Source organism: Leucopleurus acutus, assembly GCF_964270905.1.
Source record: "Leucopleurus acutus genome assembly, chromosome: 1".
NCBI lineage: Eukaryota > Metazoa > Chordata > Mammalia > Artiodactyla > Delphinidae > Leucopleurus > Leucopleurus acutus.
The window spans coordinates 62,646,882-62,670,304 of record NC_139142.1 but is presented as its reverse complement, the minus strand read 5'-3'; the positions used below and the strand labels follow the sequence as shown (position 1 = coordinate 62,670,304).

At 34.7% G+C, this 23,423-nt stretch overlaps 1 protein-coding gene across 1 annotated transcript in view; it reads right to left on the bottom strand.

Moving 5' to 3' along the window:
* RALGAPA1 (Ral GTPase activating protein catalytic subunit alpha 1) overlaps nt 1-23,423 on the bottom strand; it is a 220,419-nt gene that overhangs the window by 79,584 nt on the left and 117,412 nt on the right. Inside the window, exons 22-30 of the mRNA XM_082844727.1 lie at nt 22,118-22,311; nt 21,797-21,895; nt 20,884-21,039; nt 19,141-19,269; nt 14,843-14,968; nt 12,260-12,318; nt 8,370-8,478; nt 6,933-7,043; nt 752-820 (exon numbers count right to left, since the gene is read on the bottom strand). Of these exons, the coding sequence (XP_082700853.1) occupies nt 752-820; nt 6,933-7,043; nt 8,370-8,478; nt 12,260-12,318; nt 14,843-14,968; nt 19,141-19,269; nt 20,884-21,039; nt 21,797-21,895; nt 22,118-22,311 (1,052 nt within the window). The remainder of the gene's footprint in view (nt 1-751; nt 821-6,932; nt 7,044-8,369; nt 8,479-12,259; nt 12,319-14,842; nt 14,969-19,140; nt 19,270-20,883; nt 21,040-21,796; nt 21,896-22,117; nt 22,312-23,423) is intronic.

Genomic DNA, 23,423 nt, shown 5'->3' with positions numbered 1-23,423 from the left:
GCAAGAGTGTGTTACAGCCTTTCCTACCTATTTTTGATGTGGGTATTTTCTTAGTCGCTTGATGTGTAGAGGTCACTTGACTAGTTTCTGGATTTCTCTCAGAGGGAATTGCTCCATATGTAGCTGTATCTTCCATGGGTCCAAGCGAGGAAGAAAATTCAGCAGCCTTCTATGTCACTACGTTGGTGACCCCCCTCTCTGCCTGTTCTTTAACTGCTATCTTCAAGGTGTTATACTTTGCTAACTCTTCTTACTCTACAGCTTCACCTTAAGTGATCTCATATACTCCCACAGTTTAATAGAACTCATGTGTTGACAATGCCAACAAGAAATCTCAGTGTTACCACTTCTTAATCATATTGTGTTGAAATATCAAGTATGTTTTATTACATATGTTCTGCCCATTATTTACAGAACTCTGCAGCTGTAATTATGTTTCTGGACCTATTCTCAGTTATTTTCAGGCATAAACAAGACCATAACAAGTAAAAAAATTATAAATGGACAGAATATCCTCCCAGGTTCCTTACAACCCTAAAATTCAAAGACTTTACCAGATGACCATGATTAACTTGAGATATAAACTAAAATGTGATTTAGTTACACTTAAATAATGGAAAGCTATATTTCCAATTATTTTAAACACAAGATTAATTAATGTCTCCCATGTAAATAGATATACCTTCACAGTTTTAAAATATAAGTATCTTACTAGGTAACCACATATTAAATATTAAAAAATTTTAATTACCCTCTTGTCCATTTCATAAGATGAAGCTTCTGTACTTGGCAAAAGATGGGTAATAGTGGCTATTAGAATCTGTAGGAAATAAAGAAAATAGCTCAAAATATGTCAAACTAATGGTGCATCCTAAAACTTAAACAATAATGCTAAAGTGATACAAAATCTACTGCTGAAAGTTTATCCAAAATATATTAACATTGTTATTTCAAAGTAACTTTTAATAGGTCAGCTTTTCAAGTACACTTAACTATCAATCATTTACAATCCTAATGTACAGAACCAAAGTTATATATGCTCTGTTAACTATAAATGGATTTCTTACAAATTCAAGTCATGAATCAATATGTATAAACATACAAATAATATAGAAAAATGAGAAGACATAGATAAGCAAAAAGATTTATAAAAACCATCTGTAATTTATCACTCAAGACATCTACTTTGCTCAACCAATTAGGTATAGAAGGGATGTATCTCAACATAATAAACACCATATATGACAAGCCCAAAGCTAACACCATACTCAAAAGGTAAAAAGTTAATATCCTTTCCTCTAAAGTCAGGAACAAGATAAGGATGCTCACAACTGCCATTTCTATTCAACACAGTACTGGATGTCCTACCACAGCAATTAGGCAAGAAAAAGAAATAAAAGGCATCCAAGTCTGAAAGGAAGAAGTAAAATTATTTCTGTTTGTACATGACATGATCTAATATATAGAAAATCCTAAAATTCCACCAAAAAAAACCCCGTTAGAACTCATAAATGAATTCACTAAAGCTGCAGGATGCAAAATCAACATATAAAAATCAGCTGCATTTCTATACGCCAACAATAAACTATCACAAAGAGAAATTAAGAAAGCTATCCCATTTACAACAGCATCAAAACCAATAATATACTTAGGAATAAATTTAACCAAGGAGGTGGAAGACTTATACGCTGAAAACTAGAAAACACTAGTGAATGTAGCTGAAGACACAAATAAATAGAAAGATATTCCATGTCATAGATGGGGAAGAATTAATATCGTTCAATTGTTCACACTACCACAGTGGTCTACAGATTCAATGCAACTGAATGCAAAATTCCAGTGGTGTTTTTCTCAGAAATAGAAAAAAACTATCTTAAAATTTGAATGGAACCACAAAAAAACCCAAAGAACCAAAGCAATCTTGAGAAAGAAGAACAAAGCTGGAGGCGCCACACTTCCTGATTTCAAGCTTTATTATAAAGCTACAGTAATCAAAATATGGTACTGACAGTAAGGTACTGACATAAAAACAGGCATACAGACCTGTGCATTAGAATAAAGCCTAGACATAAACCCACACATACAGTCAACTAATCTTTGACAAGGGTCCAAGAACACACACACGGTGTTAAGAAAACTGGATATCCATGTGCAAAAGAATCAAACTGGACCCCAATTTTATACCACTCACAACAATTAACTTGAAATGGATCAAAGGCTTAATATAAAGAACTGAAACCATAAAACTCCTAGAAGAAAACATAGGAAAAGGCTCCTTAACATGGGTCTTGGTAATGATTTTTTTGGAAATCATACCTAAAGCAGAAGCAAAAACAAAAAAATAAACAAGTGGCACTACATAAACTAAAAGCTTCTGCACAGCAAATGAAACCATCAATAAAGTGAAAAGACAACTTACAGAATGGAAAAAAAATATTTGCAAACCATATATCTGATAAGGCGTTAATATCCAAAATATACAAGGAACTTATACCCCCAATAGCAAAACTAACTACATTTATAAATGGGCAAAGGATCTGAATAGATATTTTTCCAAAGACATACAAGTGGCCAACAGGAACATGAAAAGGTATTCAACATCGGTAGTATCAGGAAAATGCAAATCAAAACCACAATGAAATATCACCTCACCTTTGTTAGGATGGCTATTTGTAAAAAAACAAGAGAGAACAGATGTTGGTGAGGATGTGGAAAAAAGGGAACCCTTATACACTATTGGTGGGAATGTAAACTGATACAGCCATTACGCAAAACAGTATGACGGTTCCTCAAAAAATTAAAAATAGAACTACCATATAATACCACTCCTGGGTATATATCAGAAGGAAATGAAATCAGTGTCTCAAAGAGATACCTGCACACCCATGCTCACTGCAGTATTACTCACAATAGCCAAGATACGGAACAGCCCTCATGCCTTTCGACAGATGAACGGATAAAGAAATTGTGGTATACATATATACACAATGGAATATTATTCAAGCCATAGGAAAGAAGAAAATCCTGCCATTTATGACAACATGAAAGAAACTGGAGTGCATTACACTAAGTGAAATAGGCCAGACAAAGACAAATATTGTATGGTATCACCTATATGTGGAAAAGTAAAAAAAGCTGATTTTATAGAAACAGAATAGTGGTTGCCAGGGTCTGGGGTCTAGTGAACTGAGATGTAGGTCAAAGGGTACAAATTTTCAGTTATAAAAATAAGTTCTGAGGATTTAATGTATAGTACAGTAACTACAGTTAATTGTACAGTACTGAATATCTTAAAGTTGCTAAGAGTAGACCTTAAGCATTCTCACCATAAAAAAATGTTAACAATGTGAGGTAATGGATATGTTAATTATCTTGATCTTGGTAACCCTTCTACAATATCAAATCATTATGTTATATACTTTAATATAATACAATTATATTTATCAATTATTCCCCAATAAAGTTGGGGGGAAAATAAAGAAATTTACTCTCATCTTCCCAGATATTTTGGTATATATACTTGTAAATATACGCCTTTTTTTTAAAGAAAGATTTTATAATGTGGCTTTTAAAATTAACATATATTATACACTGAACAGAATATGAATAAAATTGATACAGAGAATATGAAATAAAAGACCTTATTAAAAGAAAGCAAAACATTCTTATAGTGTTATCATTTACCCTGGAAATTTCTTGATCTCATTCAATTTTTTTTTTTAAGAATATGTTGGGGGTAGGAGTTTATTAATTAATTAATTTACTTTTGCTGTGTTGGGTCTTCGTTTCTGTGTGAGGGCTTTCTCTAGTTGTGGCAAGCGGGGGCCACTCTTCATCGCGGTGCGCGGGTCTCTCACTATCGCGGCCTCTCTTGTTGCGGAGCACAGGCTCCAGACATGCAGTCTCAGTAGTTGTGACTCACAGGCCCAGTTGCTCCGCGGCATGTGGGATCCTCCCGGACCGGTGCACGAACCCGTGTCCCCTGCACTGGCAGGCAGATTCTCAACCACTGCAACACCAGGGAAGCCATCATTCAATTTTTTAATGTGCATGTTAAAAATGTATAGAGGTGGGCTACCCTGGTGGTGCAGTGGTTGGGAGTCCGCCTGCCGATGCAGGGGACACGGGTTCGTGCACCGGTCCGGGAGGATCCCACATGCCGCGGAGCGGCTGGGCCCGTGGGCCATGGCCGCTAAGCCTGCGCGTCTGGAGCCTGTGCTCCGCGACGGGAGAGGCCACAACAGTGAGAGGCCCGCGTAACGCAAAAAAAAAAAAAAAAAAAGTATAGAGGTAAATTTACTGTATTTTTATTGTATGCTATTAAATTTTTATAAATGATTGGTTCAAGTAGAAAAATTCCTCTAAACATAATTTATACCATAAAAGGCTTTACACACTAATAGAATCTAGTATATTAGATTAATACTTAATACTGGTAATAGAACTGGGCTTCTATTCCTAACTATGTAAGTAGGTAACCATTAGTGAAATGCTCTACTATTTTAGAATTTCATTTCTTCATTCAATTAGAGGTAAAGTATAATCATTTATCTGTAGGCACTGGCCACTATAATGTACAGTGAAGCAATCTTCAAAAACTCTACACACCTAAGAATTACTTAGGTAAGTATTAATAATATATAAACTATGAAGAAAATAAGGGAAAGGATTTGGAGGCCTTCAAATGAACAAAACAAAAATATGCTTACTTAAAGAACACCTTAACTTTCAACAGAATAATCAGTCTTAAAGGGTAAAATTTTCGAGTTTTAAAATTTCAAATGTCTTAATACTAATAGACATATATATGAACATTCACATTTACATCCAGTTATCACATCCTGCATGATAACAATGGTAGCTGCTGCCAACATTTATTAAAATTTATGTCCCATCACTTTTATGGCAAAAAGTGCTCAGCGTGTTACATATATTTTCTCATTTAGTCTTCAGAGCAACTCTGTGAGGTAGGTATTTTTATCCCAAATGTAAAGATAAAGAAAGCCAGAATTTAGAGGACTGAGTAATTTGTTGACAGTTACAAAGTTAGTAAATGGCAGAGTCAGGGGTTAGTTAAACCAGGTCTAACCTTCAAACCCAACCTCTTAACCATAATACTATATTCAACTCAACAGATTATTTACCTAAGAGATTCTACATGCAAGTCATCCTAGGCATAGAAAATAATGAAGAAAAAAAAATGCCATTGTCTTAAAGAAGCAGCTCAGAATTTAAAAAAAAAATATTTATTATTTGGTTGCATCAGGTCTTAGTTGTGGCATGCAAGCTCCTTAGTTGCGGCTCACAGGCTCCTTAGTTGTGGCATGTGTGCTCTTTGGTTGTAGCAGGCGGACTACTTAGTTGCAGCCCGCAGGCTCCTTAGTTGTGGCATGTGAACTCTTAGTTGCAGCACGCATGTGGGATCTCGTTCCCTGACCAGGGATCAAACCCGGGGCCCCTGCATTGGGAACATGGAATCTTATCCATTGCGCCACCAGGGAAGTCCCAAGAAGCTTAGAATTTTTACACAAGTATATTTAGTGCTAAAATAGGGCCTGGCGACGTGGTTGAGTGGGAAAAGTCTGGACTTGAAATTTTACAGACTTGGGTTTGAACCCTGTTTCTACCCTGTTACCTTATGACTTTATACAGTTGCTATCTCCTCAGTTCTCTCATCTTAAATAAAGGGAGGAGAGGAGGCAGGGATAACAGTCCACCTCAAATGACTTTTTACGAATTAAATGAAGTAACATATGAAAAGGTGACTAGTATAGTGACTGATACATGGTAGTAGGTGCTTAATAAATATTAATTACTATCTTTCCTAAAAATGTTATAAGAATATGAAGATAAGAAAGATAAATTCTGGTTGGAGAGAACAAGTAAGGATTCTTATGTTTTGAGGAGATGGTATTTAAACCAATCACTGAAAGATGGGGGGTGGGGTAGAGAAAAGTAAAACATTTTAGGTAAGAAGAGAGTGAGGGGTATGTTTAGGGGATAATAGCTGACTCAGGTGCCCAGACTACAGGGTATTTCATAAAAGGAATCAGTACATGATTCTGAAAAGATGGGCTGGGTCCTCATCTGGAGGCCTCAAATTAATTCCCAGCTAAAGAGTTTGGGTCTTATTTTATAGACAAAGGAAAACCACTCAGAGATTTTGTTTGTTTGTTTGCTCTTCAGGAAAGTGACATAAGAGTCATGTCAATGTGAATGATGACTTGAAGGGGATGACCTCAGAAGCCAGGAAACCAGTTTAGAAGGTTACTATAGTATCTCAAGAAAGAAATAATTAAGGGCTGAAAAATGTCATGTATTGTAGGAAGCACAGAACACATAAAAAAAATAAAAATAAACCACTTCATAAATGACTGGCTGAAGAGGAAAGGAGAGGAGTGAATCAAAATAATCTCCTGATTTTGGTAACTGGAGGGATGGTATGTTTTCTAACCTAAGACAGGGAATGAAGCCTAATATACATTAAAGGACAATGGCAATGATAAATTTGCATGTAGCATTTAAAACCAACCACATAATCTCTTAACATAATATAGAAAGGGACTGTCATGAACTTTGATATCTCAAAAAAGTACCTTGGGGCTTCCCTGGTGGCGCAGTGGTTGAGAGTCCGCCTGCTGATGCAGGGAACACGGGTTCATGCCCCGGTCCGGGAAGATCCCACATGCCGCGGAGCGGCTGGGCCCGTGAGCCATGGCTGCTGAGCCTGTGCGTCTGGAGCCTGTGCTCCACAACAGTGAGAGGCTCACGTACCGCAAAAAAAAAAGGAAAAAAAAAAAAAAGTACCCTGAGTGGCCATTATTTAGCTATGCAAAATTTAAAGAAAACTATTAAATAATTTTAATCTCAAGGTATCCAAATCTAAGGATCTTTAACAAGTCATAATAAGAAATAAATGAGAAATTACTTACTTGAATAATTTTCAAGGGAGAATCAGGCTGGTAAATCTGAAGTCTAGGTACATAATGAACCAGCATGTGAAGCATGTTACAAGCTACATGGGCTACTGTTTTATTTGTAAACTGTAATAATAATAAGAAAAAAACAAAAAAGCACTGTTATAAAAAATTTCTTCCTGATATTATTCATCTCTGCATTAGCTGCTAAAAAATTTTAAATTGTATACATGTTTTTTTTTGTCATTCTATATTTGTGTTTATTAAAATATTATTAGGAAGATAAATATACACCTGCAAAATAAGCAAATCATAACACATTCCAAAGATATAATTAACTTTATTTTTTCTTTGTAATGTTTGACTGTCCTCATTAAAGTTTTATTCCATTTTCTCTTACCTGGATTTCTGGAATGGCCTCTAAACTGCTAATCTTGTTATCCCATCTTTCCCCATTGCAATCTACTTACTATACTCAATACTTCCATATTATCTTCTGAAGAACTGTTCTGATGCTGACGTTCTCTATGCTTAAAAATCTTAGATGACTCCCCAATGGTATAAAGTCAAACTTTTTATGCTTATCTTTCTATAACCAAATCTCACCCACTCTTCAAGCCCTGACCACATACTTCCTCTTTCCAGTCTTCTCTGATACCTAAGTCAAAGTGACCTCTGCTTTCTCTGAACTCAATCAGCACCACTCATTTGGTTCTCTCAGCTTTTTATATTTTATTACTTATTTTAATCTTTTTCAGCCATCATATTATTAATCTCTTCAATCTAGTATTTATATTTCTTTTTCATTCTGGTATTCCTTACTCTGCCTAGCAAAGCACCTCAAACATAGTATATACTCAGAAATATCTGTCAAATAAGTAATATTTGTACTTTGTGTGTTTAGAGTTCTATACAGATATTATAATACAAGTCTTAGGACAAAAAATAATATCACTCATCTTTTTACAAATAAAAAATATCCATTTATTCATTCAGACTCTCCAAATAATTGGGTTATTATTTCTGAGCAAATCTTATTCTGGTCACAAAGAGGGCATTTAACTTGAATGATAAAGCCAAAACCTGAATAGCTCAAGAATTCAGGAAGTAATAAAGATTGAAGGGTAGGTTACAAAAATACTGATTAAGAAATGATAAACAGCCTTACAAATGTTGTTAAATGACTGGTTTCCTTTTTAGGAGTCATCCATATTTATCTTAGGGACAAAGCCAAATATATAAAAAGTTGAGATAAAACAGGTCATCACCAAGATATCCTAAAATCAAGAGTAGAACTATTCTTAAGGAAAAAGTCGGAATCAAAGAAATAATGTAATAATAAATTAATGAATTAATTATTCTGTAAGGGCACAATATAATTAACATTTAGAGAAAAATAATCATACATTCTATACTATCTTAATATAGTCCACTAAATATTTATTTACTTACCTTTAAGGAAACACAAATTACATTCAGAGCTTCCTTAATTTGAGGATGATGAGACTCATGGACTAGTTCTTCACAAATCCAAATACCTAAACTGCAAAGTGCTACACATCTGCAGAAAAGGCAACCAATAATGATACAAATAAAAGTGGATGAGCGTTTAAATGAAATGACACCACCACCACAACCAAAACACCCACAACCAACCAACCCAGAGTGAACATGCACTGTTTAGGTGAATTAATCAATTTGTTACTCTGTTAATCAATTTATTGCTGTTAATTAATCAATTTGTTACTTAGGAAGATAAAGTGGAGGAAAGCACATCCCCCAAACTCTAAGCCTTATTTTTTTCAATTTAATTTAATTTTTATTTTATATTGGAGTATAGTTGATTTACAATATTGTGTGTTTCAGGGTATATAACAAAGTGATTCAGTTATACATATACATACATCCATTCTTTTTCAGATTCTTTTCCCATATAGGTTATTCCAGAATATTGAGTAGAGTTCCCTGTTCTAAGCCTTATTTTCAACTATAATTTATTACCAAGATCATAGGTGGGGATAACACACAGGATCTTTCTAACAAACCCATATTGATAAATTGATATTGTCATAAAGCTTCCCAAACAAATATGCAACCTGCTTTCAAAAAGGAAAGAGTGGGGACTTCCCTGGTGGCACAGTGGTTAAGAATCCACCTGCCAATGCAGGGGAGCAGGTTCGAGCCCTGGTCCGGGAAGATCCCAAACGCTGTGGAGCAACTAAGCCCGTGTGCCACAACTACTGAACCCACGTGCCACAACTACTGATGCCCGAGCGCCTAGAGCCCATGCTCTGCAACAAGAGAAGCCACTGCAGTAAGAAGCCCATGCACTGCAACCAACAGTAGCCCCTGTTCACCACAACTAGAAAAAGCCTGTGGGCAGCAACGAAGACCAGATGCAGACCAAAATAAATAAATAAATAAATAATTTTTATTTTTTAAAAAAAGGAAAGTGTAATTTTATTGACTGATAGCAGCAGTCAGTAAGATATTATTTTCATATCTTTTACATTTAATATAGCTAGCTACAAATTCTTTTTAAAACAAATTGGGACCACAAATAAAATTTATACACTTTATAAAGGAATTCCAACAGAAACAGAACTTGGAGATTTTTTGTTCTGTTTCCTCATGTCTTGTGAAACTTCAGTTCCCTACTTCAACTGAGTTTCAGCTTGAAGAAAGTAATCTGATGATCAGAATCAGTAAAAATTCTATTAGTGTGTTCAAGTATAAGCTTCTGATGAAGCATATAATGTTTCTAAGTATTAAAAGAAAGTCAGCTCCTTCTAGTTTCCTGATATATCTTGCATGTCCTGATACTGATATTCTTAAATTAAATTCAGTAGAATGCTAAACTTCAGAACAATTCAATGCAGAAATATTTTTCTTCCTGAACATAATGGATCAGAAGTTAAGTCCCTTCTTTCAGTCCATCAGTGTTAATGCTACTAATTTACTATCAAAACTATAGAAAGTCTTCTATGTGAGGTCTACAGCTTCCTTTCTTCCCTACTGTTGTCCACCCATCAATCTTATGTAACATTTATAGATCTAAATAACCAAGTGACAGCTTTAGCAGTGGAAGGAGTTGTAATCCTAAAATAACAATAAACTCTGAAGTGAAGCAAAGTTCTCCATAGATGCAGCTAACTAAAGACACAGTAAAAGGCACAGACTGGGAGTACAAATGCTTAAGATTTTATTTTTTGGTTTTTGCTTTTTAAAGGTTAACATCAGTTTTTGTGTGTGCATGTGTGTGTACAGCTTCCTACATTCTTCAAGATGTCAAATAATCTAGATTATTCCCAGTATGGCTCAACTTTCTGCTACTAGTCAGATTCTGGGGTATAAGCTTCTAAGGCCTTACATTCCTGAAAAGTATAGGCAAACAAGTTTAGAAAACGTTTAACGTTCGACTTCTGGGATTTTCCTATACTGTCAACGAGCTATCATGTTAATGATTCCCAAGTGTACATCTGGTCAATTATGTTTTAGGCTTTGATATTCTTTCACCTGAGAGGCAATGAAGTTTTTTTTTTTTAAAAAAAAAAAAAAAGGCAGGGCTTCCCTGGTGGCACAGTGGTTGAGAGTCCGCCTGCCGATGCAGGGGACACGGGTTCGTGCCCCGGTCTGGGAGGATCCCACATGCCGCGGAGCGGCTGGGCCCGTGAGCCATGGCCGCTGAGCCTGCACGTCCGGAGCCTGTGCTCCGCAACGGGAGAGGCCACAACAGTGAGAGGCCCGCGTACCGCAAAAGAAAAAAAAAAGGCAGAAGATGTAGAATCAGAAGCTATAGGTTCAATTCTGGTTCTGCCACTTATTACTTATGCATCTAATAAGGCTCTGAAGACAAACTGCCAGGGTTTTAATCATGGCTCTACATTTTCTGGGTGACAGGGCATATTACTGAAATTCTCTGAGAGTTGTTGTAAACATTAAGTGAGGTAATAAAGTGTTTAGAACAGTGGCTGGCACGTAGAAAAGGCTTAATGAATGTTAGTTTTCTAAGCCATCAGTTCCTTGCTAGCAAAATTGGAAGAATAATGATGATTCCAATAATTTCTTAGAATTGTGATAAGGATTAAATGAAACAATATTATAGGAATATGCTCGTAAACTTAAAAGGTTGTCATTATTAACATAGAAAATGCTAGGGAAAGAATATCGAAAATCATCAAATTTGGGGCTAAAGCTAAAAGAAATGAAAATGTGGGATAATGGAAAAGACAATGTCATTTTCTGGAGTAGCTGAGCAGTATTAAAATAGAATTAATGTTGAAAAAGGATTCACTCAAAAAGACTTGTTTTTAGTTACCTTGGCTATTAAGTAAGAAAAATACACAACTGAATTAAAAAGCTGGAGCTATGTCTCATTTAAGAAAATTGCTCATTACTTTTAGTTGCTGGAAAAAGAAGAGGTTTAACTTAGAATTAGAATCCAAACGGTCAAAGTCATGATCTGTACCTTTATGAACCTTGAGTCAAATAATGTGTAGATTATTGAAAAAGACACAGCTTTGTGGAGGTTCAAGAAATATAAAATAATGATATATGATATTTGGGGGAAAAGAAGGAGCATGGTATGCTATTGGCAACCTGCTTTTTTTTTTTTAATTGAAGTATAGTTGATTTACAATGTGTTAGTTTCAGGTGTACAGCAAAATGATTCAGTTATAGATATATATTCTTTTTCAGATTCTTTTCCATTATAGGTTAGGCAACATGCTGATTTAAATCAACCTTTTTGAGAAAGGTTTAGTAACACAGACAAAATGCCACAGTTTTCACTTCTTAATGAGACATTTAAAAACAAAAACATTCTAAAATCTTATTATTTACATTCTATTTTTTAAAAATATCCTGATCAAATATTTATAAATATTAATATATACTATTTTCTTAGATATATTACTTTAATAAAATTGAAATTAAAATTGAAAATAAAATTGAATTAAAATATAAAAATATTTTAATTCAATTTAACAAACATTCATTGGGTAACTAGTACCATATTTCAAGGTACTACGTAAGAGACGGTGACAAATATAATCTGAAGGGAAAGCAAAATCTACTTAAATAAAATTAAAAGAAATCATTTTGGACACAGAAGGTGAAGATACTGAAGAAGGTGACTAGGATTTTATTTTTTTTACTGAAGGGAAGGTTCATACTTAAATAATGAAAAAATATATTTAATCATCCAAATAATTTAAATTTGTGATTCAGAATAGCTTTTGTGTATCTGAAACAATCTGGACTGCTAAATAATTCCATTAACTTCTAAAATAAAACTACAAACACAGAATAGCTATGTCAAGTCTTAAGAATATCTGACTTACCGTGCAGGACCAGAGGGCTCATCTCTTGCCGAGCTTAATACAGTTTTGATTATAAGTTCCTAAAATGAAGGAGAAATATTAGCAATGACTAAGATTTTTCATTCATTTATTTAACAAATATTTATTAAACAGCCACCACGGACCCAGGCACTGTGTCAGGCGCTAGGGATACAATAGCAAAATAAAACAGACATTTTTCGTTCTCATGTACGTACTTTTAGTATATTCCAATGTTATGCATAAAATTAGCTAAATAAATAAAACAATGGTATGGTCTGAATGTTTGTGCCTTCCCCCCAAATTCGTACATTGCAATCCTAACCCCTGAAGATGATGGTATTAGGAGGTACTTAGGCCATGAGAGTGGGGCCTTTATGAATGGGATTAATGCTCTTATAAATAAGAGACTCCCACAGAGTTCCCTAAGCACCTTCTACTCTGTGAGGACACAGCAAGAAGGCACTGGCTATGAACCAGGAAGAGGGTCTTCACCAGAATGTGATTATGCTAGAGCCTTGATTTTGGACTTAGCTTCCAGAACTGTGAGAAATTTCTGTCACTTATAAGCTACCCAGTCTGTAGTATTTTGTTATAGCAGACAAATGATTTTTGAAATTTATCACCAAATGTATATGTTCAAAAACTTTTTTCCTGATTAGAAGAGTAATAAAATGCTCACTATAAAGATAATTAAAGCAGATTTAAGAGCTCAAAGGTATGAACAAAACTTTTCACAACTTTGAGAATTATCATTTAAAAGAAAGCTTCCTCTTCTTATGTGTCAGTTTTGGGATAAGTGCTAGTTAATAGTTAATATGGTTTTCAAAAATCATTCAATTATTCACTCATCAAGGATTTATCAGCTATCTAGATTGTAAGCTCCTCAGAGGAGTAACCTTCTACTTATCTTTGTGAATTTAGCACCTAACCCAATGGCTAGCAATGAATAGGTACTTGGAAGCTACCTATTGTTTAAGCCCAAGAGCTTTCTATGTAATAGTGTTATTTTGGTTTTTTCTTTTAATCACTTCAGCCATTACTGCCTATACAATGGCCAGCAAAGGACAAGGCCACTCTGATCATACAAATCACATATAGTAGGCTAGGCTAAGCCCAAACAAACTCAAAACGGCCTAAGCAAACTGAAACTCTTACCTATCTTTGACCTTCAGGATCTTCTGAAAATAGAAGAAACCAAAGCCATTACATCCCTGAATACTAAAGGTCAATTTGTATAGTTTTAATTAAATATCATTATAAATTTGCATCGGCCCCTACAATTTTATGTTTAAGTGAAGTTCACTTGTTTAACAAATGTTTTGGGAGAATATTCTACATGCCAAGCAACGTGTTAAGCTCTGAGGATATAGCAATAACTAAGACCTTGTGGTACTTATTTGTCTGAAGTATAAATCAGACACTGAAAAATAATTACAAATGTAATTATTACAAATGTTGCACAGAGAAATACAGGTGGTATGGAAAGTATATGCAAAACTACTGACAAAAATTTGATTTAAAACATTTCTTTCAGAGAAAGCATAAGTTTAAAAAAAAATCATCAGCATGACTTCTGAGGAGATAGAATGCCCCTCTCTCGTCCCTTCTTTATTCTCTTTTCCCTTCTAATTCTAGGGCCAATTCAGGTCAAACAGAGACCATCTGGCAATTACTATAACAAGCACAACTTCTTAGGACTGTTAAACCTGTGGGAATTTATAATACATGGGCATTCAGTTAGAGACAGGTCTTGACTTAGTGACGGAATTATTCACTACCAGGCACATTGCTGGGTCCAGAGCACTAAGTGCCTTTATCCTAACTACGAAACCTGACCTCACCACTCCCCTCTACCTTGGTCTAAGAATTACTGAGCCCAGAGGACTAAGGATTCTGATCATGTCACACCTTCCCCTTCAAACAGAGGCTGACCTCTAAAGAGGCACAAAACAACTTTTCACCAATTTTTTTTACTTGAAATTTTTAAAAAGGCTTGTAAACAACAATTAGGGTATGTCTACTCCTAATTAGACACTATCTTTTTTTTTTTTTTAAAGATTTACCACCTGGGTAAGCAATTGTATAGACAGTTCAATTTTGCACCATCTCTTACTCAAGCCTGTTAATGCTTCAGGTACATGGGATCTCCACCCCAATTCCACAGTTTCCTATAGCAGACTAGAATATTCCATTGCATTGTTTGATTCATCACCTTGGAAAACTGGGAGAAGGAGACAAATATGCAGGTCGAGTGCCATCTTAATCTTAGAAGCCTTACATTAGCAGCATAGTATATGGCTCATGGGATTTCAATAAATGTTCAGTGAGTGAATGAATGAATCCTAAGATAATGACATGTGAGTGGGTTCAATAATGAGAAAATGTTTCCAAAATAATAGTTATAAAAAAAGGTTATGCTCCTAATGGACATTCCAGCCTTTGTGTCTGAGGGGTACAGCTGGCTAAAGTTCTTTAACAATTGTGTGGATTTCAAGAGGAAAATGAAGAACACAAATTTTACTGAATATACTGTTATGATTATAAAGTCATTTAAATGCTAAAAATTAGCACCTAATTTCTTACCTTAACATCCGTAAATTGAGACACAGCAATATCAGGAATGTTGGGATGGAGAGCAGGCAGTTCACAATATAAGTTGGGAAAGCAAACCAAAGATCCAAGAAGAACTTGTGCTTCCACTCTTGGTGCCTATGTATCAGATTTTAAAAATCTTTAATTATCAGAAAAATTACTTTATTACCTAACCAGATTACACAGGGAAGTCAGAGTACAAGCAAAATTGAAAAAGGAAAGGGGAACACAAAAAGATTAGGTTTTCATCTATACTTTCCACTAAAACTACTGTTATTCTCAATAAATGCAATGAACAAATAGTAGAGCTTTCTTTAAGAGCAGCTAATAAGCAGAAATGTGGGTACAGCTACTGAGTATGTATACAGGAATACAGTTTTAGCTAACAGCATAAAATTACCCTGATTTTGAGGAAAAATATAAATACTTTCATTCCAAAGGCAACTCACACATCGTAACATATTGTTCTAATGAGCAGAAGACTCATGATCTCTAGATTATATCCGTTACTATCTAAGGATGAATAAAGTAACTAAGGATGAAAATGGTCAATATATCTTCAAGACACAGGCATTAGTCTAGATGTGTTTTATGATATTATGCACATGATAAAAACACTACCTATACTACTTACTAAAAACAAAATTAGAAATTATGCTTGGACTGCAAATGAAGGTAACTTTTCATCTTTTTTCCTTAGCTGTATTAAGCCATTTATGAAGTATCAGCACTAAACATTTCTTTTTTCTTCTGCCTTCTTGCATGCCCACCTAACATCAACATCCACCTACTGATAAATTGCTTTGTTTACTAAAATACCTACAAATTGATTTATATGTTTAATAACACCTAACAAAAATGCTAAAACCAATCTATTAGAAATATAAAACTTCTTCTATTTACATGAAACAAGAACCTATCTCCAAAGGATTTCCTTGTTAATAAATGTTATAACAGAGGTGATATTATGATTTTCAACAAAACAACTCATTTCCATATTAAAAAAATAATCTAGATTTACAGATACAAGGCCAGCAGTATAATGGGGCAGGGTAAGCTCACATCCACCATCCCGATTTAAAATCAATTTTACTATAAAAATGAAACTGAAAAACACCCCCAATATTTAATGATAGAGATTAGCTAAGGGTCTTTCTTTAAAGTTGGATAAAAAAACTGGGAATATTCATTTAAGTATGTGGGGCATAATGGGAGGAAGAACTGGAATGGTACTGTAATTAAGAAAGGCAAAACCTAATCAAATTACTTTGAAATCTGCCTGGGGGCGGGGGGATTAACAAAAGGAAGATGATACATGTGGGATCTAAAATGAAACTCCAAAGAGCAAGATTTAGACTGTGTATCTCCAACACCGTCCAGAGGAAAAGACTGCCCATAACCTTACAGTGGAGATGTGTCAGGTTTAATTCTTGTAATGATTTGGCTTCCTATGCAGCCTTTCTCAATAGGTGTGCCTCATAAGAACCACAGAAAACAGAAAACAACTGTTTTTAAAATTTTCCCAAGGATGTTACAAAAGTAGTATCCTTCTAGATAGGAGGAAGGTTTAGTCACATAAAATGGATGCCTGGGCTTCCCTGGTGGTGCAGTGGTTGAGAATCTGCCTGCCAATGCAGGGGACACGGGTTCGAGCCCTGGTCTGGGAAGATCCCACATGCCGCGGAGCAACTGGGCCCGTGAGCCACAGCTACTGAGCCTGCGCGTCTGGAGCTTGTGCTCCGCAACAAGAGAGGCTGCGACAGTGAGAGGCCCGCGCACCGCGATGAAGAGTGGCCCCCGCTTGCCACAACTAGAGAAAGCCCTCGTGCAGAAATGAAGACCCAACACGGCCAAAAAACCAATAATAAATAAATAAATTTAAAATGGATGCCTAAGGACATCAGGGCTGTAGGAAATGTGCCAACTACTCATCTGGAATAATCAGCCAACTGAACAGTTATAGTTTTCATAGTAAATGCATTAAAAAATGGCATTGGTTTATGCATCAGGCTCCTCTGAGTTCTATCAGCTTTTGCCAGTATCCAAGAGATTGATAATCTGTGTACTCTGTTAATACTAAAATAGCCTTGTAACTTGTTTACCATCTTTAGTTTGTCTTCCATTTAATCTATTCCCAGTTTAATACACTTATTTAACATTAGCAAAGCACAGATTTAATCATCTCTCTCCCTACTTTAAAAAATTCAACTGTTTATCTAATATAAAATATAGCATTATAATCTGATCCCTGGCATTAATAGACCCTCCAAGATATAGTCTAAAGCAGTGCTTCTCAATCTTTACTGTCCATACCAATTATTTGGGATATAGTTAAAATATATATTCTGTTTCAGTAGGTCTGGGATGAGGTCTGAGATTCTGCATGCCAAATGTTTCCGGTGTGCAGACCACATTTTGGGTAGCTGGGATCTAAAGTACCTTTCTATTCTTTGTGTCTACTACTCTCTAGTTAGACTAACTAGCTTGTAAACAAAATGAATTATTTGTCATTCCTAGGACACAGCTTACTCATGCCTGTTTCCCTATGCCTGGAATACCTTCCCCCTTCTCCATTTTCACTCATAAAAATACTACTAATCTTTCACGGACCTACTCAAATATCTTTTCCATGGAACCTCCTGATATCCCTTAAAAAAAAAAGATCTCTCCTCTGTCTTAATTACCAAATAATTTTATTTTGTTTAACAAACACTTAAATTGAACATACAATGTGTCATATAATGTTCCAACCATGTTACAAATATTAACTCAAATCCCCATAAAATAACCAGATGAGGAAGGTTACCTCCATTTTATAGATAAAGAAACTTAGACACAGAGAAATCAAGTAACTTGCACAAGGTCTCACCGCTAATTAAGTGGCAGAGCTGGGATTTGAACCCATGCTTTTAACCACTATGCTAAGCTCCTCCTACTGGTACCTCTTTGTTGTCCTACATTCTATAGTTGTTAATATATTTTTCTATCTTCCCAGCAGCAGACTATATGCTCCCTGAGTACAACGTGTATCTCATTTATTCTATATCCTTCTATATTCCACACAAAGGAACACTTTGTACACAAGGGGAAACAAAAGTTTAATAACCACAAAAGGGCTTAGCACCATGTTGAACACATACTAAGTGCTGAATATATATTTACAGATTCAATTAATAAATACCTATAACCATGATGCTGTGCCAGGCCCTGAAAATACCAAGATAAGTAAGACATGATCACTGTTCTCCAGGAACTAGGGAAACAGGGTTAATAACTAGCTATAAATATGGGTTGTTCTCTTATTTGCACATTTCCTCTAGGTGACTGTATCCAGTTTCATGGCTTTCAATAGCATCTGTAAGCTAATGTCTCCCAGCTTTACATTTTTGGTCCAGACATCTCCTTTGAGATCCTGACTTGTATATACAGTGGCCCTTCTGCCATCTCATGGGTGTCTAACAGGCAGCTTCCTATGCCCCAAATAGAACTCCTTTTCATTCACTGTTGGTCTTTTGCAGCTTATAAATGAAATAACATATGTTAAACTGCTTTGCAAGTTTTATAACTAGCACTAGTCAAGTATGACTGATTTTTCTTTCCCAAATACTTTTCGTTTTTCCCAGTAGACATTCAGTTATTTCTCATTTATACTTTGTTCCAGGGTAATCTTTCTAAAATACAAATGTGATCATGTCACTCTGCTTAAAATCTTTCAACGGCTACTCATTCTTTCCTTAGGATGAAATCTAACCTCTTGAGCACTATAAACAGAGTTACTGCCTTCCTCCTTAGTTCACCTCTGCCACTTATATCTGAACATGTTCCAGTTATACTAAGTTACCTGGCATTGTCTCACAGCTCCAAACTGTATGAAAAATCCTCACATGCTGTTTTAGAGTTTACTCCTAGAGCATATTTCTGGGTTACCTCACCTATATTTCTTTCTTCTCTTTTGCTATAGCTCATTGCCCATTTTCAAAATTTTCTTCCCTCCGTGTTTGTTTCCTTAGATTTCCTCAATTTTAAATTGTTTTGCTTATCAGATTTAACCCATTTTTGTAGCTCCTGGGTCAATTTATCAAATAATTTTAGTACTTTCTTACACTTCAGAATTGTTTACTTTTTTTTTTAAAGTAGGAGAGACAATCAATTCTAATTAAATTACATATCTTCCTGAATATCAGTTTGTTATATTTTATCAACAATGGCTCTTCCTTTGTTGCTCTGTTAGATGAATCTTGGTTAACCGCAGTTTGTTATATTATGAAGGACAGGAAATAAAAACTTACATTGAGAAAAGCTGAAGAAGCCACTCTACCAGCTGCTACAATAAAATCCATAATAAGCATTGTGGCACCAGGCAAACCAAGTGAAAAAAATTGAGGTGAGCAGTGCTTGATGATTGTATTGACAATATCCTTAGGAATAAAGAAAAAGAGGAGAAGAAAAATATCACAAATGTAATCTTGGGTATCAGCTAATCAATATCCTTAAAAATAGACATGTATGAAATAATAAAACAGGTAATAACTATAACTGGTTGGCTAACTGGAAAGACTAATTTTAATTCTTCCAAATAATCCATGCTTTGTACTATATTTTGTCACAGGAAAGTAAACTGCAAACACTTTTCTTTTTAACTGACATCAATACAGCATTTTTTTTTTTTTCACCCTAGAGAGCCAGTTAGAAGGGTCTCTACTTCGGAGGGTTAAAAATATAAGGCCCAGGCTTCCCTGGTGGCGCAGTGGTTGAGAGCCCGCCTGCTGATGCAGGGGACAAGGGTTCGTGCCCTGGTCCGGGAAGATCCCAGATGCTGTGGAGGGGCTGGGCCCCTGAGCCATGGCCGCTGAGCCTGCGCATCCAGAGCCTGTGCTCTGCAACGGGAGAGGCCACAACAGTGAGAGGCCTGCGTACCACACAAAAAAAAAAAAAAAAAAAAAAAAATACGGCCCATGTGTTGTAAAACTTAATTGCAGAGTAGTTCCTTCTGCCACCTATTTGCTTCCACGTGATAACTCTGATGTCTGAAGTTGCATGACCTGTTATGTGGCAACTGGAGAAATTCTCTTTTTTAGAAAAATTGAAGTCCTTTGATGATAGACATCTAGCCTCAGAAATCCAGAGGTAGGCATTTTTAAGGGAATATTCTCAACTTGGTTGTTCATTCATTTTGCCTTTGGAATTTACCATGAGGATGCAGTATAGCAGGTTGTATTACTTAATCCAATTTAAATGAACGCTCTTTATCCAGTAATTAAGAATATCATTTTATTTGAGACATGTTTATAAGGTAGAACACAATAATTATTTCAAATTAACACAAGAAGTTTTTTCACTTTTCAGAAAGATACATTATCATCTTTTAATATTAATTTAATGCTCCTGAAATGAACTGCAAGTGAAATTTAACCACGTTGTGATTACAAACATTTACATTACTTTGACAGGCAACTTCCTGTACTTTTCAGTTTTATGGCCAGGATCAAGACCTGTGAAGTAATGTTCTAGAGACTTATTTATGACTATCTAATGTAATGACTATATTGATGCAAATCAATATACTTGTCACTATGGTAATACAATTTATAAAAATAAGAAAATGTGATGTGCTGACTCTTAGAGTAGAAAAAAACCTCTGACTGCTGCATGACTAGCTGAGCAAATACCTAAGTCCCAATTGCCAGTTATCAAGTAACAATTACAAAATACCTAACAATAAGTACATTAGGACATTAAAGGAAGATGTTGTCAGTGTAAGCAAAGGATGTTTTAATCTCTTCAAAGAGTGAACAGTTCTTATAACATTAGAAGAAAGATGCACTTAATAATCAAGTCAATCTCCCAACTACAATAGCTTGTTTTGAAACTATGTTTCAGAATAAATGAGGTTATAAATGGAATAAATCTGTAAATAAATTACAATATAAGGGAATGTTTTTAATTCTACACCTTGAAAGTCAAGAGTTAAACAGAATAAAGAATCAAAGATAAACTTATAAAGCGACTTGTTAGAAAGTACATATATTTACCTGGTCAATATGAAGTAGTCCACAGTGCATTATGTTGTAGAAGTGTGTTAGGAAATCTCTATTTGGAGAAACATCTTGTCTTCTTTTCATTGTATTACAAATAAGTTTATAGGCGTGTAATTTACCTTGCTTATATTTATCAGTTAACATGGTTGCCTACAATTGAAAGATGTTGTTTTTAATACTCAAAACCAAATACTGTTTGTTAAATACTGAAACAATTGAATATAGCAAGCTATATATTTGTTTTCATTTATTTCTATGTTGGCCCATTTTCTTTAATGAACTAAATATCAGGATTCCTGAAATTATTTTTATCATTAAAATGATACAATGTAGGTGTGAATAACTATACACTGTTTCACTTAGGAAAATGCACCAACCATATCATATAATACTTAAAAGAATTAGTTCTTTAGAAGTACTAGCATATTCTATAACACAAAACTGAGGTTTACATTTCATTTAAATACAATAAAAACATAATTTACTATATTCATTTTTGTTTCAGTAATAAAAATGATGCAACCTAAATAATAATTTTGCTAGGCCCACTCTCCTCTCTATATAACCCCTAATGGTTAGTTAAAAATTAAGTGTTCTACAGGGAACTATATTCAATATCCTGTGATAAACCATAATGGAAAAGTACATGAAAAAGTATGTATATATATATATATGTATAACTGAATCGCTTTGCTTGCTGTAGAGTAGAAATTAACACAACATTGTAAATCAACTATACTTCAATAAATTTTAACAAAAGCAAAAAAACACAAAAACACACAAAAAACAAAACTAAGTGCTCTAGAAGACTACACAATAGTCTTCTCTCTCTCTACTGTTTGAGACTGACCACATACTTATTTACTAAATGAAACTTTTTAATTAATATTTTATATATTAAGCTTACCTTGAAAAGCCAAGGCGTAAGAATTCTCAGTGGAGGAATTAAAACCGGTGGAGAAGGGGAGGTCAGGTTATCAGTTGAAATGCCGAGGTTATCTCTAATCTGTAATTTTCAAATAAAATGCAACAAACCTATGAAAAGTGTTCTCTTTCCCAGTTTGTTTTACCTTAAACTTGAGATATAGTTCCTACCACTAACAATATATTTAAACATGGTTAAGGCATCAGTTCGTAGTGCGGGGGTGGATGTTATCTAAGGCTTTTTCTGTACTTCTTAATACTTTATTTTTCTTTCCTTCTCCCTTTTTATCTTTTTCTTCTTTACCTTAGCTAGATTCTGCCAAAGTTCACAGAGGTAATCAAAAACTTGAGCATGTATTTCAGGATCCATAATAGCGTTGACATCTCCCAAAATACCTAGCATTCTTCGCCACATTACAGTAGCAACATCAGCATGCCATCCTGTGAGAGTGCCCCCTGCCATCACACTACAGCATTCAGATGGAAATTCACTGATTTCTATAGAAAAAAATAATTCACTGGTGTCAGTAATTTTTCTAGAGAATTGATCACAAAAACACATAGGAGTCAAATTAATAATCTTAAATATCTACAAAAGTGAATAAAAGAAATGTTAAGATGCATCAGTGTTATTTTTTCCTGGTAAGGTCAAAACCTCGCTAGTTCATAATTCCTTATTTTGACAATAATTACTTATGCAATAGGGCATCTATCTAGATTTACCTAAGGAGAAAATGATGCAGATACCAGATGGAGAAATTTACATTTGACATAAAGATCATATTTATAAGTACATACTCTCTATTTAACCTAATAGCTACTTCAAGTTCCATCATCAAATTAACAGAAAATCTCAGGCTGAAGGCAGATCCTGTAGGAAGTCTTCCTAAGCCTATTTCTTTGTAATTAAACCTTCCGAAGAAATATATTTCTGTATTTCACAATTAAGTCAGGCCTAGCATTAAAAGGGATATCACAATGGCATGAAAAAAATAATTTAAATATAATCTAAAATTTCCATAATTACATTTCTTTTGTTTATTAATACTGGCATGATTATATATAAGACATATAGGTAACCTAGGGTCTTAGTCTCATTTCTGTCACTAATTATGTGATATTGTACAAATTATTTAATAACCTCCCTGAAGCTACAGCTCCTCATCTGTAAAATAGATGCTTTAGGTAGGTATCATTATAGATCTCCTCCAGCTTAAAAAAAAAAAAAAAAAAGCCATAATTCTATGCAATGTATATAACGGAAAAGGCAAAATCATTAGAAAGTCAGTAAAGACTTTTTCCTGCTTGATAATATGTCAGTGTACTGATAATTTACAAAGTCATACACAGTATATGTACATCCTTTACTCTTAATGTTTAACTTTTTTCTCTGCATGTAAAGTGTACAATAACTGAGTATATTATTAAAAAGTTACTGGACAGTCTTCCACAATAATAAAAACAGGTTTCTGGTGTAAATTCACTAAAATAAAATTTTAAAAAAACACTATAGGGTTAACCATCACTGTTAACATCTCCCTATTCTACAGAACCTTCATAATATAGTGATAACTCAACTGATTGGTAACTATGAAGGACATTATTGGAAC